Genomic DNA, 16,410 nt, shown 5'->3' with positions numbered 1-16,410 from the left:
TTTGAAAACCCTTGACATCATAACATTTGGATCGATGGAAAGTTTCCACCCTTGCTTCGCTAGAATGGCTAGATTAAAGCCTTGGAGGTGTTGAAAATCCATACTCCCAAATTCCTAACTCATAGAGAGACGTTCCCAACTAAGCCACTTTATTCCTTTGCTTGAACTATGATTACTTTCCCACTGGAAGGAGTTGATAATCCTTTAGATCCCATCACAAAGAGAAACAGGTAAGAGGAAGGCACTAATATAGAACGCAGGTATAGCTTGAGCAACGACTTTAACCAAAACTTCACAACCAACTCTAGATAAGTGCTTCACAGACCAAACTGAAATTTTCTTCCAAATTCTGGCTTTTAAGTAATTGAAGACAACCTTCTTCTTCCCACCTATCGTTGAAGGGAGGCCTAAATATTTTCTAGTTCCGAAGACTTCCATAATGCCAATGTTTGACATAACTTCAGTCTTCGTTGCCTGAGAAAAGCATTTCTGCTGAAATAAATTTCAGACTTGGCTAAATTGATTTCCTGCCCTAATGCCCTTGCATAGGTAGACAGAAATATCTTTTATACAAGTACTCTCTCTAAGGTCTACCGTGAAAAATAAGAAGCAATTGCCTACAAAAAGTAAGTGTCAGAGGGAGGGGCCCCCTCTACACATGTACTTGAACACCATGTAAATCTCCTCTCCCCTCCGCCCTTCTGATCAACGTCCTAAGTCCTTCACAATAGAGGATTAAAAGATAAGGTGACAATAGGTCACCATATCTAAGGCCCCTACTCGAAACAACTAGACCCACTCCATCACTCCAGCTACAGACATACCCATCCAAGCTACCCAAGTATCACAAAACCCCATCTTTCGGAGGATCTCTTTTAGATAATCCCACTTGATTCTATCATAGGCTTTACTCATATCCACCTTCTTCCCCGTGCTTGCATTTCATGTGATGGATCATTTCAAATGCCACCAACACATTATCAATAATAGATCTGTTCTCCACAAACACAGATTGCTCTGCGGAGATACATTTATCCAACAACGGCTTCAACGTATTGGCTAACACTATTAGCATGATCTTGTACACCACGTTGCACAAAGATATAGGACAAAGGTCCTTCATAGATGCTGGATTCTCCTTCTTCGGAATTAAGACAATATTAGTATCATTCAAGTGAGGAGGCATAGTCCCTTCATGCAGCCAGGAGACACAAGCCTAGAAAATCTCAAATCCACAAACATTCCAAAACCGTTTATAAAGGGTCGGGCTCAATCTGTCAGGTCCGGACGCCTTATCCAAGTGCATTTGGAAAAGGGCATATTTAAATTCTTCTAATACAAAAGACTTGGTTAGAGCTTCATTATCTACCATATCAATTTTGGAGTCCACATACCTTAACACCCCCATGCAGCTCAGTATTAGTGCGCGAAAAAGCTTGTCAAAATACTTTTCAGCAATGCCACAAAAACCAACCTGATTGTCAACCTTTAAACCATCATCATCCTCCAATGACACAATTCTCTGTTATGCTTCTTCCTAGCTTTTATACAATACAATTGTTTGTATTAATTCTTAATCTTGCATGGGAACAAGCTTTTTATCGTTCATATTTTTTTATATATTCAATTTTTATTCATGAACTTGTTTAGATGGAATATGACTCGTACTACTTTTTAATTGAAGTACTCAGTTCTAGAACTCTTGAGAATGGGAATATGCAAATTTACTTTTTACCCATATATATGACAAACTTTATATATTATCATTCGATCACTTTTTGTATTGTTGAAAAAATTCAGCATCACAAATATTTTTCATGGCTAAAGTCACATTTTATTCATTTTTCTGCATTTGAGATTTCATTTTAGTTTTTAACTTTAATTTTTTTTATTTTGATCCTTTAAAGTTTCTTTGTTAGACCATATTAGTAGTTTTTCCGTAAATTTTTTCATTCTAATTTAATTTAGTGAAACATTACAAATTACAAGATGTCACATCAACAAAAATTAACATTGTTAGTGTCAAAAATGACAGAAAGACTAATGTGATATAAAAGATATACTATATGCACCAAAATAAAACTTGTCAGACTTGAATGATGAATTTGAAAAATAAAATGTAGATATGAGACAAAGTTTTATTTTAGCAACTAGTTATGATAAAATTCTTTCGGGGTGATGCCATATATTGGTTGATTATCAAGTCGATTCAAGTGCTATTGAAATTGATCTTTTTAAATAAAGTCTCTGATTTGAATTTTGTGAAAAAAAACATAATTCAAAGAAAAAATTCAAAACAAAACAAATCAAATTTTTTGATAGAGATTAATCATCAATAAATTAAGTTGATAAATACTTTACACTAATATTACGGTGAAAAAAATACTGGCTGCAGATTAAAGGTAACAGTGTGAACAGGGAAAGTGATGAACATGAACATGCATAAATGACAAAAGCCTAGGAGTAATAAGTTATAACTAGCTGGTTGAATTAAGTTTCATTCGAACTGCATAAGCTTTATTTTAGCATACTTTCCCCGCCTTGCCGCGTACCTTACATCTTACCATGGTTAAAGTCACACATACATTTTGGGTAAAATCTGAAGCATATAAGCATTATTCTAATTCTGTAGGCATTATTTATACAGGGAAAAGAAGGCATCTAGGGAAACAAAGAGATAATAATAGTAACATAGCAAAGTAGGGTACACTGTATCACCTAGCTAGGGGAGGAGAACTATTGCGTGACAATTCAAAAGTAGGGGACAACAACGCTTATGCTTCTTTTTCAGATTTACATCCATGATAACCACCATTCTTATTAGTGATATCAGGGAATATGTACCCTTTTTTTTTTAGTTTTTCTTAGAACGATAGCTAATACAGTAACACCGTGTAAGTTGTGTCACTCTATAAATACTAAGAGCTGTTTGAATGCTACTTACAAGTTACAACAAAGATAAAGAAATCACTCAACACTTACATAGTCATATAGCAGCTTAATTAGAGGTGAAATATCATTGAAAAGAGTAGAAGGGGTTGTTTGTTTGTGAGTGTTGAGACTTGAGAAGTTGAGAGTGACACTAAAAACATCATTAGAAGAATAGAGTTATTAAGAGACAATGGGAGCAAAGAGGTCTTCTACTTGCTCCTTTGGGAGTGTGTTCAAGGCATGTTTCTCAAGTGGTGGTAGCTATGATGAGTACTGGGAAGGCAGTGGCAGTGGGAGAAGGATATTTGCAAGTGATGAAGATAGAGGGCGTTGGGTTGCTGAGCCTGGCATTGACAGAAAAGCCTCTGATTTCATTGCTAGATACTACGCCTCGCGAGTCACCGACTCTGAACGCCAATTTGCATCTTGAAATTGCCTTAATTTCTTTCATTGCTTCCCATTCTTGCAAGTAGCTAAGGTTGTTTTTTTCTCTTTTACTCAGACCAGTTGTGTTATTGGTTGGTTCCTGCCGGGTTCTACTCATTTGGTAGTAGTGATATGTGTTTTGGGGGAAACCGACACTTGTTAATTAGCTAAAATAATGTGGTCATTAATAATGTAAGAATGGATTCGTTGTTATTAGAATTTTGATTAGTTTTACACTTTTACTATGTTGTCCCCCCCTGTAAATCTATATATGGATTCTTGTTTGTCTCTAAAATTTCTTTTGCCATTCCATGTGGTGGAGAGAGAGTGTTCTGTGACATTGATGTGTTCATGAACATATTTGATACATGCTGTATTTTGTTGAGAAAATATGTTGCTTTAGCTCCTTGCGGCAGCGTATATAGTTTCAGGTTTTGGCCTCTTGACAGCAACAATTATCTCAAACTGCCTCGATTAAAATTTAACATTAAAATAAGAAAAAAAAGGTCTGGATGTTAAAAAGCCAAACACGTACAAAATATTTTACAGTTTTCCAAGTTATGTATATAATTTACTAGCACAAATTTGCGGTGATTTCTTGGATCAGCATTTGCCATAGTGGTTTCTTTTTACTTTTCCTGAAGTTACACATATATACCATAGCATACAAGGACCTTTACTAGCACAAATTTACGGTGATTTCTTGGATCAGTATTTGCCACCTGCCATAGTTACTTTTTACTTTTCTTCAAGTTACACATACAATAGCATATAGGGACTTTTTTTTATAAGCATAGCACAAAAGGACTTATTAATTATAACTATATGATGTTTATACAAGCATCATTGCATCAATCTGGCAAAATCATGTTGAAGGGACACGGTTTCTTGTTAAGGAGGAATCTGGAATACGGGAATATCTGGATTTAATTAATATATAACTACATGTGTGAGTACATTATTTGTAACTTTTCCCTTGTCCTTTTTGCCTAATCTAAGTTTTTTATGTATCATGTCCCGTCATTTGGGTTACTTTTTACACAATACTCCTTTGTCCTAGTCAAGACAACAGAAGAATATTATACCTTGGTACCGTAAAAAAAAATATTATATCTGGATAATGCTAAATCGTACGAAAAGGGATTTGTGAGGTGTAAACGAATAATTCTGACATATCACCAACGACATTTTTTGTTTTGGGGGGAGGGGGGTTGATAGTATATAAATGTAGAACAACAAACTTTACATACAGATCAACGTTATCTGTAAGTTAAATATATTTGACATCATTAATTTCTTTCAATCATGATGGGGACTTGAATTCTGATTACCATTTTTATCGTAGGGCAACCTGTTAATTTCTTTCCTTTGCTTTCTTTCTTTCCCTCTTCTTCTTGGATATATTGCATTTTGTTGTTCTGCATAAAAAAATATCGCATTTTGTTGAACTTTCATAATATGTAGTTTTCATTTACTTAAGTTGAAGTCTAAAAGTGTAGTTCAAAGAGCACGATCATGCAATGTTGTATTTAAAATGAAAAGAAACTGAAGACACAGTACAATTCTGTTAGTGTGGCAAGTAACATCAATTTTGGATGAGTGGCACAATTATGAGTGGATACATGTAACAAATAAAAACAGATATATATGCAGCATCAAAGAGGAATAACTACCTACAAAAATCGGATGTCTTCAAATTCCCAAGGATAAGCTTGCATCCTTTTCAATTTTTCTCTTCCATCAACAAGGGTAAGAAATACAAGAATTGAAAACAATACAGCATCCCTTCGAGACAGCTTAATTGGATAAGATACATGCATTGTAGGCTTAATTATACTTTTTATCACTCAACTATAATTATTTTGTGAATTCTATCGTCCCATTTTTTGTGTACTTTTCACCATCATATTCTTCAATGTTTACATATTTTATCCATCCATTAAATGAGTAATGGCATTCTTACGTGTCTTCAAAAAATTAAAAAATAAAAAACAAAACGATGTTGTTTGATAACAAAATCACGCCGTTTCATGACAGATGATAACAAAAAATGTTAAAGACTTAAATATACTTTTGATCCCTATATATAATTTTGCTATTATGCAATTTGGTCCATAAAAAAAATTATTGCACATTTAGTCCTGTTGGTAAAGGGTTCGTGGTAAAGGAATGAAAATGGCTAAAAAGCAATAAAGAACGAAATAAATAAAAAGATAAGAAACTAATAGAAGAATAATTATATTTCTAGATTCTTGGATCTATCCTCTCCACAATCTGATAGGCCCTATTTATAGCTATTCTTCCAATGGTTACATTAGCCGTAACACTAAGAATTCCCTAAAATCTAGGAGATCATCGCTAATGTTCTGTTAACCGCTTACTTGGCCTCCAAGTTGCTCTCCACATCTGCCAATAGAGCCCACATTCTGTTCCTTAGGTGCTTTATGATCCGACAATCATAATTCAAATTTCAAATCTCATTCTTGCATTATCCCCTATTCTCTTATCTTCTGCAACTAATTTTATTCACTTCTCACTATAAGAAAGCTCGAATCCTTTCCCTCAAAAATCAGTACTTGAAAACCTTAACCTTTGATCATCATGTCTACCTTTGAACAACATGCTACCAACGCCTCTATCCATTTTCCTGAACCAGAGCCTTATTCCACCACTAATACCTTCACGTCTATGATGAATGCTATCAAGAGTGTTTCATGGGTCCTCGCAATCTCATCGAAGGTTAGGATACTGACAAAACGGCTAACAAGCTGTTTAATCATGAGAAAAACCCTTGTCCCATCACTTGTAGTATGTTCATAAATTTCCCTCCAGTTTCTGCACTTGGCCTAGACCCATTTTAGAATACCAAGCTTGGTTGAAGAGGGTATTGGCTACCTACAAGGATGAGTGGAAGGATTGGGGAATCTATGACATGATCATGCTGTCAGTCGTCGACATGCATTGGTCGTGAAACTTGCTTATCGATGTCCAAGGATTTTGGTCAATGGCTATCAGTTGCTTTGTCCTTCCAAAAGCTATGGTTGGTCCAACCCTGCTTGATGTGGTTGCCATCTTGAGCCTGCCAATCTATGGTGAGGAGCTACTGTCACTGTATGGAAACCACTATTCCACCACTCCCAACACTCATGGCATTAAGTTCTCCAAAGATGACTTGGGTATTCCAAGTTCATGATGCTGTAGAAGCAAGCTTCATGATGATGAATCAAGTTGATTCAAGTAGTTTTGATGATGACAAAAAGCTCAAAGAATAATTTCAAGATTGAGTCAACAAGTTCAAGATCAAGAATAATTTCAAGTTTCATGAGAAGAAATCAAGAAGATTCAAAAATCAAGAGAAGTTTGATTTGAAGATTCAAGAAAAGATGAATTCAAGATTCAAGAGAAGAAATCAAGAAGAATTCACAAGGAAAGTATTGAAAATATTTTTCAAAAACAAACATAGCACAATTTTTGTTTTTCAAAAGAGTTTTTCTCAAAATTTTCTAAGTTACCAGAGTTTTTACTCTCTGGTAATGATTACCAGTTTCCTGTAATCGATTACCAGTGACAAAGTTTGATTTCAAAAGCTTTTAACTGAATTTGCAATGTTCCAATTGATTTTTAAATGGTGTAACCGGTTACAATATATTGGTAATTGATTACCAGTGTATCAGAACGTTGAAATTCAAATTCAATTGTGAAGAGTCACATCTTTTCATAAAATGCTTTGTGTAATCGATTACATGATTTTGGTAATCGATTACCAGTGACAAGTTTTGAATAAAAATCAAGAGATATAACTCTCCCAATGGTTTTCTTGACCAGACATGAAGAGTCTATAAAAGCAAGACCTTGACTTGCATTTTTAGAACTTGATATAACTCTTATAATCTTTTTGAACATCTTTTTGAACTTCTTCTTCTTCTTCTTTTGCCAAAAGCTTTCTAAGTTTTCTGGTTTCCAAACCCTGTTCTTTCACAGAAAACAAAAGTGTGCTATTCATCTTTTTCATTCTCTTCTCCCTTTGCCAAAAAAAGAATTCCACAAGGACTAACCGCCTGAATTCTTTTTGTGTCTCTCTTCTCCCTTTTCCAAAAGAACAAAGGACTAACTGCCTGAATTCTTTTGTGTCTCCCTTCTCCCTTTTCAAAGAATTCAAAATGACACAGTCTGAGAATTCTTTTGATTCTTCCCTTTCCCTTAAACAAAAGATTTCAAAGGACTAACTGCCTGAGATATCTTTTGTTTCCCCTTCACAAAGTTTCAAAGGACTAATCGCCTGAGAACTTTGTCTTAACACATTGGAGGGTACATCCTTTGTGGTACAAGTAGAGGGTACATCTACTTGGGTTGTTGTAACTGAGAACAAGAGAGGGTACATCTCTTGTGGATTAGTTCAAGTGGAGGGTACATCCACTTGGTTGTTCAAAGAGAACAAGGGAGGGTGCATCCACCTGGTTGTTCAAAGAGAACAAGGGAGGACACATCCCTTGTGGATCTTTGCTTGCAAAAGATTTTACAAGGTTGAAAGAAATCTCAAGGACCACAGGTCGCTTGGGGACTGGATGTAGGCACGAGTTGTTGCCGAACCAGTATAAAACTCTTGTGTTTGTCTTCTTCTTCCCTACACTTTTTAATTTCCGTTGTGCACTTTAATTATCGCTTTTACTTTTGGTTAAGTTTCTATTTCTGTTCTTTACTTTCTTAACTTTGTAGTAAAAGCCTAATTGAATCTAGTAACATTAAGAAGGATAAGTTTTTTTTAATTAGTAAAGGTTCACTAATAATTCAACCCTTCCTTCTTAATTATTTCGAGGCCACTTGATCCAACAGATGCTCAACACCAAAAAGAATGGCGTTGTCTCCTCAAGTGAGCACAATGCTTTCCTTTTGATGTGGTTTTCCAGCTATTTTAATTTTTATCAGCTTTGTAGACGTTGTGAGTGAATACTGCAACTTTGTGATGACTCTCACAATGGATCACAGCTTGGCCCCGAGCCTTGTGCTTTTTTCCACCCTTTACAAAGGCATTTTCCATCTCCTCAACATTCATAAGAATGGCCATATAACTACAACATTGTTTTTGGCCTCATCTGGTTTTTGGTGTTTTGGGCACGGTTGTACTTCCCTATTGCTCTCTACCCTAGTGCTGGTCTGCTTGAAACTCAAAGGGAAGATACTTGTTATGGGCAAGACCTCATATGTTTGTTTGCATGCAAAGTAACAACCTTTTCCATCACCAATAGTCTCCTAACAGCTGACTTCTCACTTCGCTTCTCTCACCCCCTTGAACCGTTGGCAGATCAGACCATATTGGACTTTGATTGATCCTAGTACTACTAAAAAAAATATGCTTTTAATGTTTCCATTTTAACATCAGTTTTACCAAAATCAATGTTAAAAAAAGCGCGGTAACATATTTGTAAATAAGGTTAGTTTGTTAACATTGGTTTCCAGAAAACTGATGTTGTTAGCTGGATATTAACATCGATTTTCAGAAAACTGATGTTATTATAAGGATGTTAACATTGGTTTTTAGAAAATCAATATTGCTAGCAGGATATTAACATCAATTTTTAAAACCGATGTTGTGAAATGCCATGTCAACATTAGTGTTGGACAAGTGACCTCAATAACTTAAGAGTGGGGGTGAATTAAGTCTCACAAAATTCCCACTAACAAATTTTATCCCCCTTTTAAATTATATATGATAGGCTCATAATGCAGAAGAAGAAGAAGCAATCAATTTAATAATATTCTTTTAAATGCGTAAGAAAAAATTGATTGTAATAAAATAAATGAGATAAGGGAAGAGAAAAATGCAAACTCAATTTATACTGGTTCGACCACTTTCCATGCCTATGTCTAGTCCTCAAGCAACCCTCTTGAGATTTTCCACTATCTCTGTAAATTCTTTACAAACTTTGAACACACCTTGGGATCCTTCACCCTTGTGTTCAATATTCTCACAATCCAAGAGACAACCAGTCTCTTGATTACAACTGAGTTTAAGAGATGAATAGAAAGATTTCTCTCCTTTAGAGTAGATGATACAAATTGAAGTTCCTAGATGAATTCTCAATAGATTTGCAAGTGTTTGACCAATAGTTGTTGAGAGAGCATTTGACAATTAAGTTCTCTTACTCTCTTTTACATTTCGAAGTCAGACACACATATATAGGCCCATTGTGCCTTTTCAAACTGGTTTGAAGAGATGTGTCTTTTCAAAAATCTTTTCTGAAATTTTCTCACTGGTAATCGATTATAGTATTCTAGTAATTGATTACACAACTATATTTTGAATGGTCATGAATTTTCAAAGTGTTTTCTGAAGTGCCGTTACTGGTATTCAATTATGAACATCTGGTAATCAATTACAAGATTCAAAATTCAAAACCCTTTTTGAAAAGCCATTTGCAATCTTGTCTTTAGTAATCAATTACAGTATTTGGTAATCGACTACCAGTGCCTTTGATCTCTTGGAAACAATTTGTTTGAGGTAGTAACTGATCAGCCAGTAAGATTCTTTTAACAAATAATCTAAGGCTTTATCTTTTTCTTTGATCTTGTTTGCTTGACCTTGAATTAATCTTTAAGCAGTCTCTGTTTCTTTGATTATACTTTGGCATCATCAAAACCTGTATTCATACATTCATATTCTCTCCCTTTTTGATGATGACAACCATTATCTTATCTATCTCTGTTCTTTTATCAAGTAAATACTTTCGACATAATCAAAACTTCTATGATTCACATTCTCCCCCTTTTTGATGATGACAACCATTATCAAGTAAATTCTTTTTGGCATCATCAAAACCTAGATGATTCATAATTAGTTTTTAATCAAAGCCGATGTTGATCCTAGCATTAAAACACGAACATTCATATTCTCATTTCAGATCTCTCACGCGCCCAAAGTCTTGTTGTGTAAAACCCTCACCTCTCGCCTCTCGTTGCCGCTGCCGTGCTCGTCACTATTGCTGCCACTGTGGTGCTCATGTCTAAACTCTATTCATGTCCGTTGTCATCACAAGCTCAGTTTAGCTGGCCTAAACCAGTCTAGAGGCCTCATTTGTTGTTGCTGCCACCGATTCTCGCTTATCATCACCGTTGTCGTCGATTTCAGGTTCATATATATCATTTTCAAAAGTTTGTTATTTCTTCTTGTTAGGGTTCCTAGGTGTTGGGTCATCTAACATAGCTCCAATATGGTCTCCTCTTGATTCGCTATGGCCACATTCCTAGTAGTAGCTGCTACTACTTGATTTCCTTTTCTTTAGCAATTTCCCCTACCACATTGCTAACATAGCTATCCATGTGAGAAAGAATCATAATAGGACAACAATAGAAAGAGTATGCTTTTGTTAAGCTATTAGAGTAGATTCAAGTAAACTATTATTTCAATTCTGATTATGAAAACTCAAATGGCAAGGAAAGACAATAGTTATGTAGCTGATTCAAAATATTGTACATTAGACAATGCAACTTTTAAGGTTCAATTTGAATGCGAAAGAACTGATGAGAAAAAAATTTCTGGGTAGTGTCTAATGAAGGATGTTTTATCTAGGTTCTTAACTTAGAGTTTTTTTTTGAAACCATTAAAAAAGACACCTTACTCTGGATGATTTTCTAAATTACTGAAATATGGTCTTGGATAGTGCCTAATGATGTTGATTGATCCATTTAGATGCTCCACCTAATGGGATAGACTTGGTGGTTATATTGTTAGTGTCAAAGCTAATTAAGTAAAATGATAAGTTGCCAATTTCTAATGAAAAGGAAAGAACCATTCCAGTGTTGGGAAAAGAATAGACACCCCTGTTTTCCCTTTTGGCTTTCCACCCTTGGCCAAAGTTGCATCCAAAAATAGAAATAGTTTTCATCCAAGTTTGGGGATTACTCTAATTGGCTGCAGAAGAGGTTAGTAATACTAAGACGTGGAACGGGATCACGAGTTGCTTGCAGTCTGGGAAAGTCTGCACTGAGGTTCAATCTAAGTTTCTAAAGGACACCGTTACTTAGTTTTACACCGAGAACCTGTATGTGCTTAAGGTTTGTTTCTTTTTATTTTTTTTCTCAATTTTATTTCTTTTCACTTGATTGATTCTCTTTTTGGGTTGTTGACAAAATTTGAGCTTGTCGTGATATGGTGAGTAACTTTCATATATCACAATTTGAGCTTGTCCTATGAAGACTGATTAACAACCATTCTTTGAATACCACCATAAAATCCTAGGTTCAAGAAAAGACACCCTCGATCCCTAAATCCGTCCAAACCAAATACAATATAAATGGACATATAATTAATAAGTTTACATAGTCTCTTATTGGATTAATGGGTTGGTATGCACTTATGTTTTAGATATTTGCTCTGTTTAAAAGTCTTGATCAATGTGGGTTAGACCACAAGACATTTGAATCAAACAAGTTAAGCTAATAAGTTCACACATCAACCAATAGTCAAAAAGAAATTTTTATAGATAGTTTATACTATTCCAATTAGTTTAGTGTATAAAAATAAAGAAAAATGCTATAACAAAACATATTTTTTAAAATTGATTTCTATAAATCGTCTTATAAATGAGTTCAATTAACAACAAAAATATAAAACATATTTTTCTAAATTGATTTTGTATAAATTGTATTTTATTTTATCACTTTCCATTACATCTCTCACTTTTCACAATTTCTCTAATTTCTTCAATGCCTCAAAAGAAAAGTACTACTAGCATTTCCCTAAGATAATAACTCTATCAACTATATATGAAAAGGAAAAGCACAACACAACAGCTAACATAACGTTCAGACTAGGATGATCTCAAAAAGAAAAGAGAAAAATCATAACATTCTTACTATCCTTGGGTATAATATTTATATTCATGAAACAAAATGTTTGACTACCTGAATGAGTTGCTTTGCTTTTGATGCATCACCATACTCCACCCTATGGCACCCTTCTTCATCAAAATCACTCACCAGAATCTAACATGGCCCTTTTTCCTTAGGGGTAACTTTCATATATCACAATTTCATGATCATTTCCAAAATTCAAAAAGTGTATAGTCAATGTCAGCTAGCTTTGCTCCATAGTTCATACAAAACAATGACATTGGATGGCATTCATGATTTATCAAGGCATTTAGACAATCACTGACAGTTGAATGAGCCTTAGAGACTACCACCAGGATAAGTTGAATCTGACCTGATTTATGATGAATAAACATATTTCCCTCTATCACTCTCTCCTCCACTCTTCCCCTACATAATTACTTGTTGATGGTAAAAAAATTGTGTAGGCTTTCTGAGCTTTGTTTGCTTCAGAACTTAGAACATGTTTTAGGGTGAATTAAATTTGTACCTACTTATCTATCACAAACAATATTTGTTTTGAAGTTCTGTTTAACATTTGAATTTAATTGATTAAGAGACTTGGTATGGATTTTTAGTGGACACGAGTCCCATGGTGATGCATGTATCAGCAAGAGGTCGTAAATGATTGTCAATCAGTGCTTGTGTTGAAAGTGAGTTCAGGTTCATGCTCATTATTTATTTCCTTTATATGGAATGAATTCGATAATGATAAACATAATTAAATATTTGCACCATTAACTCTATTGCAACCATTTTAGCCCATAACTTTCTATCTTTCCCTCTAATATTGTTTGAGACTAGACAAGATCTTCACTAAAATTTTCTTTTTAAATATTTTCCCAATTCAAATAAAAATTAGTGGCAGCTTTTGAACCACCACCTCTCCAATCTTTTCCCAAAGTTTGAAAGTGGCCATCCTGACATTGCAATCTTTGGCGTTGTAAATTATTATATTTTCTTTTTCATTTTAATAAAACTTGTAGAATACTAATGCCTAGGTATTTTTTAAAATATTTTTTATTCTTCTCATTCTAATATGTTGCATATACAATCTATTATAGGTTTATGTGATTGTAATCTGTTGCAAGTTTTACTTGGAAGGCTATAGCTTTTGGCTTGCTCTATAGCTACCAGGTGAGGACTCTTTTCTTGACCAAGGAAATTGTTTTTGGAAATCAATGATTAGTGTATCTCTGGTTTAACTAGGTTGTTTTATATGATTTAATTTGTAGGGTCTTTTTCTTTTCTTGTTTGCAATGTCATCACTGCATTCATTGATAGTGTTAGTGACTATCTTTTTAGGTACGAATGTCTTTGATACCTTTTTCAGGCTTTCTTTTTTCTTATGAGTGCTTTCATAACTTGTTTATGTGATTAATGACTATTGTTTTATATACAAGTTATGTTCATTATGAGTGAACCTTAGTTTCCCGTTTGAAATTTAATACAATGATTCTTCTGAACAATTTGGATTAATTGTCGTATTGAATCGTGAATTGTCTGTTTGGACAATTTGGGAAGAGTCATTTTTTATAACAGATTCATACATATAAGTTAATTCTCTTTTCTAAAATTTGATGAAATTTTGGTATAGTGCATTTCGCTTTGTTCTCTTAATGCATACTTGATTATGGTGGAATTCATGTCACCACTTTCATGTCACGTACTTGGAGATCAATGTGAAATATTGCTGAAATTTTGTCAAATCTAAGAAAAGGGACTTAACCTATACTTATGAATCTACTATAAAAAAAATATCTTCTTGAATGAAAAAGTGAGGTTTTCATGCATGGAATAACTTTGTGAGCATTACAGAGTTATTAAATGGATAGAAGTTGGATGAATGGAAGTCGCATGAGCCTTGCGTATGAGGAAGAGGTTGAATAGTTCTTGGAATTTTCCTTGGAAAGAAGTAGACCGGATGAAGATGGAAAATATTTTTGTCCTTGTACTAACTGTTTGAATGGAAGACAACAACTAGTAGACAACATACAAGAACATCTTCTTTGTGATGGATTAAGAAGAATTATACTGGATGTGGCATGGTGAATTGACAGACATGCAAAGGACATCTCAAACCGAGCAGGTTGATGTAGAAATGGGAGATCAATTAGATGATATGATTCATGATCTTGGATAAGAGTCTTTTCATCAAATACATGCCCCTTTGTATGATATATTGGAAAGTGATTTGAAGAAGCCTTCATATTTGGGGTGCAAGAAGTCATTGAAATTATTGTCAGTTGTGTTAAGTCTGGTTAGTGTGAAGGCCAGACATGGGAGGAGTGATAAAAGCTTCAGTCCATTGCTTAAGGTAGGGTAGGGTATGCTTCTAGAAGAAAACATGTTGCAAAAAAGTTACTATGAGGTGAAGAAGATATTGTGTTCGATGGGTATGGAGTATCAAGAAATTCATGCATGCCCTAATGATTGCATACTGTACAGATATGAGTTTGAAGAAATGCATAAATGCCCTTGGTGTAGGGTGTCAAAATACAAAGTGAAGGATGATGACGAGTGTATCAGTGATGACAATGCAAAGAAAGGTCCCTAGCGAAGGTCTTATGGTATCTTCCTATCATTCCAAGGTTTATCATTGGTTTGCTAATGGAAATGACGTAAAAGACCTTACTTGGCATGTAGATGGGAGAAACTGCGATGGAATGCTCCACCATCTGGCTGATTCTTCCTAATGGAAGAAAATTAATCATTTGTATCCAGATTTGGGGAAAGAGGCAAGAATCCTTCTTTCAAAGGCAGTTGATGCTCAACCAACTCTCTGGACAACCCCGGCATTTCAGGGTAATCTTAGGCGAAAAAAAATTCTTGTTTTGAGTAATAAGTGGTAGTAATGTTGCTCTTTCTTCCTTGGACAATAACCCACTGATCTTGGTCAGCCGTGTGTTGTCGGCCGATCCTAGGTTGACTTCCAACAATGGATCCCATGCTTTTAATGGAGGTATAAGTTTTTTTATGGCAGTTTGTTCAATCTTTTGGGGAGGTTTCCTCCCAAGTCCTTTCTCTTGCACTTCCCCAACCATGCTTTCAAAGAAGTCTTTGTCTATCCGTTTCATCAAATCTTCAATGACTTCCATTTAATTTTACTTTCTTGTTCTTGTCCCATCAGCCGTATGTTAGCTGGCATCTTAAAACCTTGGTTTGGTGAACAGACTGACCTCAACTTCATAGAATTCTTGCACAGCAGCTATGTCCATAATTGGTTGCATGCATGGGGAGTAGAAGATGGCTTCTATGGACGCTTCGTCTTTAGAAAATGGCTGGTGGTCATCTGACATCACTTCCACTTTGTCATCAACACAGAAAATTAGAACTTGATGAAGGGTAGATGGCACACAAAAGTTTGAATGCAGCCAATCTCTCCCTAGAAGTACTGAATAAGATGACTTGGCATTCACCACAAAAAACATAGCCGTATTAGTTATGGGTCCAATTGTGATTTCAGATATTAAAACTCCCATAGCCGTCGTAGGATTGCTTGTGAATGTCATCATTTGCATGTTAGTTTTGATTAAATCTTTCTTGGACTTCCCCCAACTTCTTGACAATGGAGAATGACATCACATTCAAGAAAGATCCAATGTCCAGAAAGGCTTGACTAATCGATTTTCCATTAATCATTGCCTTCATATACAATGGTTTCAAATGACGTGCTTGCTTTGCTGGAGGCTTGTACAGCTTAGTGATCCTTTTCTCAGCATTAGGAAGTCGGCCAAACTTGCCTATTCTCCTTCATCGGCTAAGACATCTCCTTATAATGTGTTTGTCAGCTGATCCTGACTAGCAAATGCCACAAGGAGAATGCCAACAACAACCATAGGAATAAGAGTATCATCTAGCAACAAGCCATGTATCTCAAAATCCTCCAGCTCCAAAAAAGGATTGATTGAGCCATCAGATAGTACTGGCTCATTTCCCTCACTGATTTCATTAGAGAAAGAGTCCATTCAAGGAGAGGAGGCCATATTAGTTCTGTCTATTTTCTGGCTCTCTCCCAACATCTTGATTACTCCTTTCATCTTTTGGATGGACCTTTTTTCTATGCTGACACCGCTTCTAGCTCCTAGTCAGATGCCTAACATCTATTGATTGACTATTAGTTATATCGTTAAAAAACCATTGCTCCTGTTTGACGGCCAACCCGGGCCTCCTAGTTCTGGCATC

General features: G+C 35.1%; 2 protein-coding genes across 2 annotated transcripts; one reads left to right on the top strand and one right to left on the bottom strand.

Moving 5' to 3' along the window:
- Window positions 1-204: 204 nt before the first annotated feature.
- On the bottom strand, window positions 205-1,186 carry LOC114385926. The gene is made up of 3 exons (XM_028345958.1): window positions 912-1,186; window positions 665-812; window positions 205-474 (listed from the first exon to the last, which is right to left on the bottom strand). The coding sequence occupies exons 1-3, from the start codon at window positions 1,184-1,186 to the stop codon at window positions 205-207; spliced, it is 693 nt and encodes a 230-aa protein (XP_028201759.1).
- A 1,492-nt stretch (window positions 1,187-2,678) lies between these two features.
- On the top strand, window positions 2,679-3,599 carry LOC114387596. Its single transcript, XM_028347797.1, has one exon. The coding sequence runs from the start codon at window positions 3,122-3,124 to the stop codon at window positions 3,359-3,361; it is 240 nt and encodes a 79-aa protein (XP_028203598.1). The 5' UTR covers window positions 2,679-3,121; the 3' UTR covers window positions 3,362-3,599.
- The last annotated feature ends 12,811 nt before the right edge of the window (window positions 3,600-16,410 follow it).

This window comes from Glycine soja, chromosome 15 (assembly GCF_004193775.1).
Source record: "Glycine soja cultivar W05 chromosome 15, ASM419377v2, whole genome shotgun sequence".
NCBI lineage: Eukaryota > Viridiplantae > Streptophyta > Magnoliopsida > Fabales > Fabaceae > Glycine > Glycine soja.
This window is presented reverse-complemented; position numbering and strand designations above follow the sequence as displayed.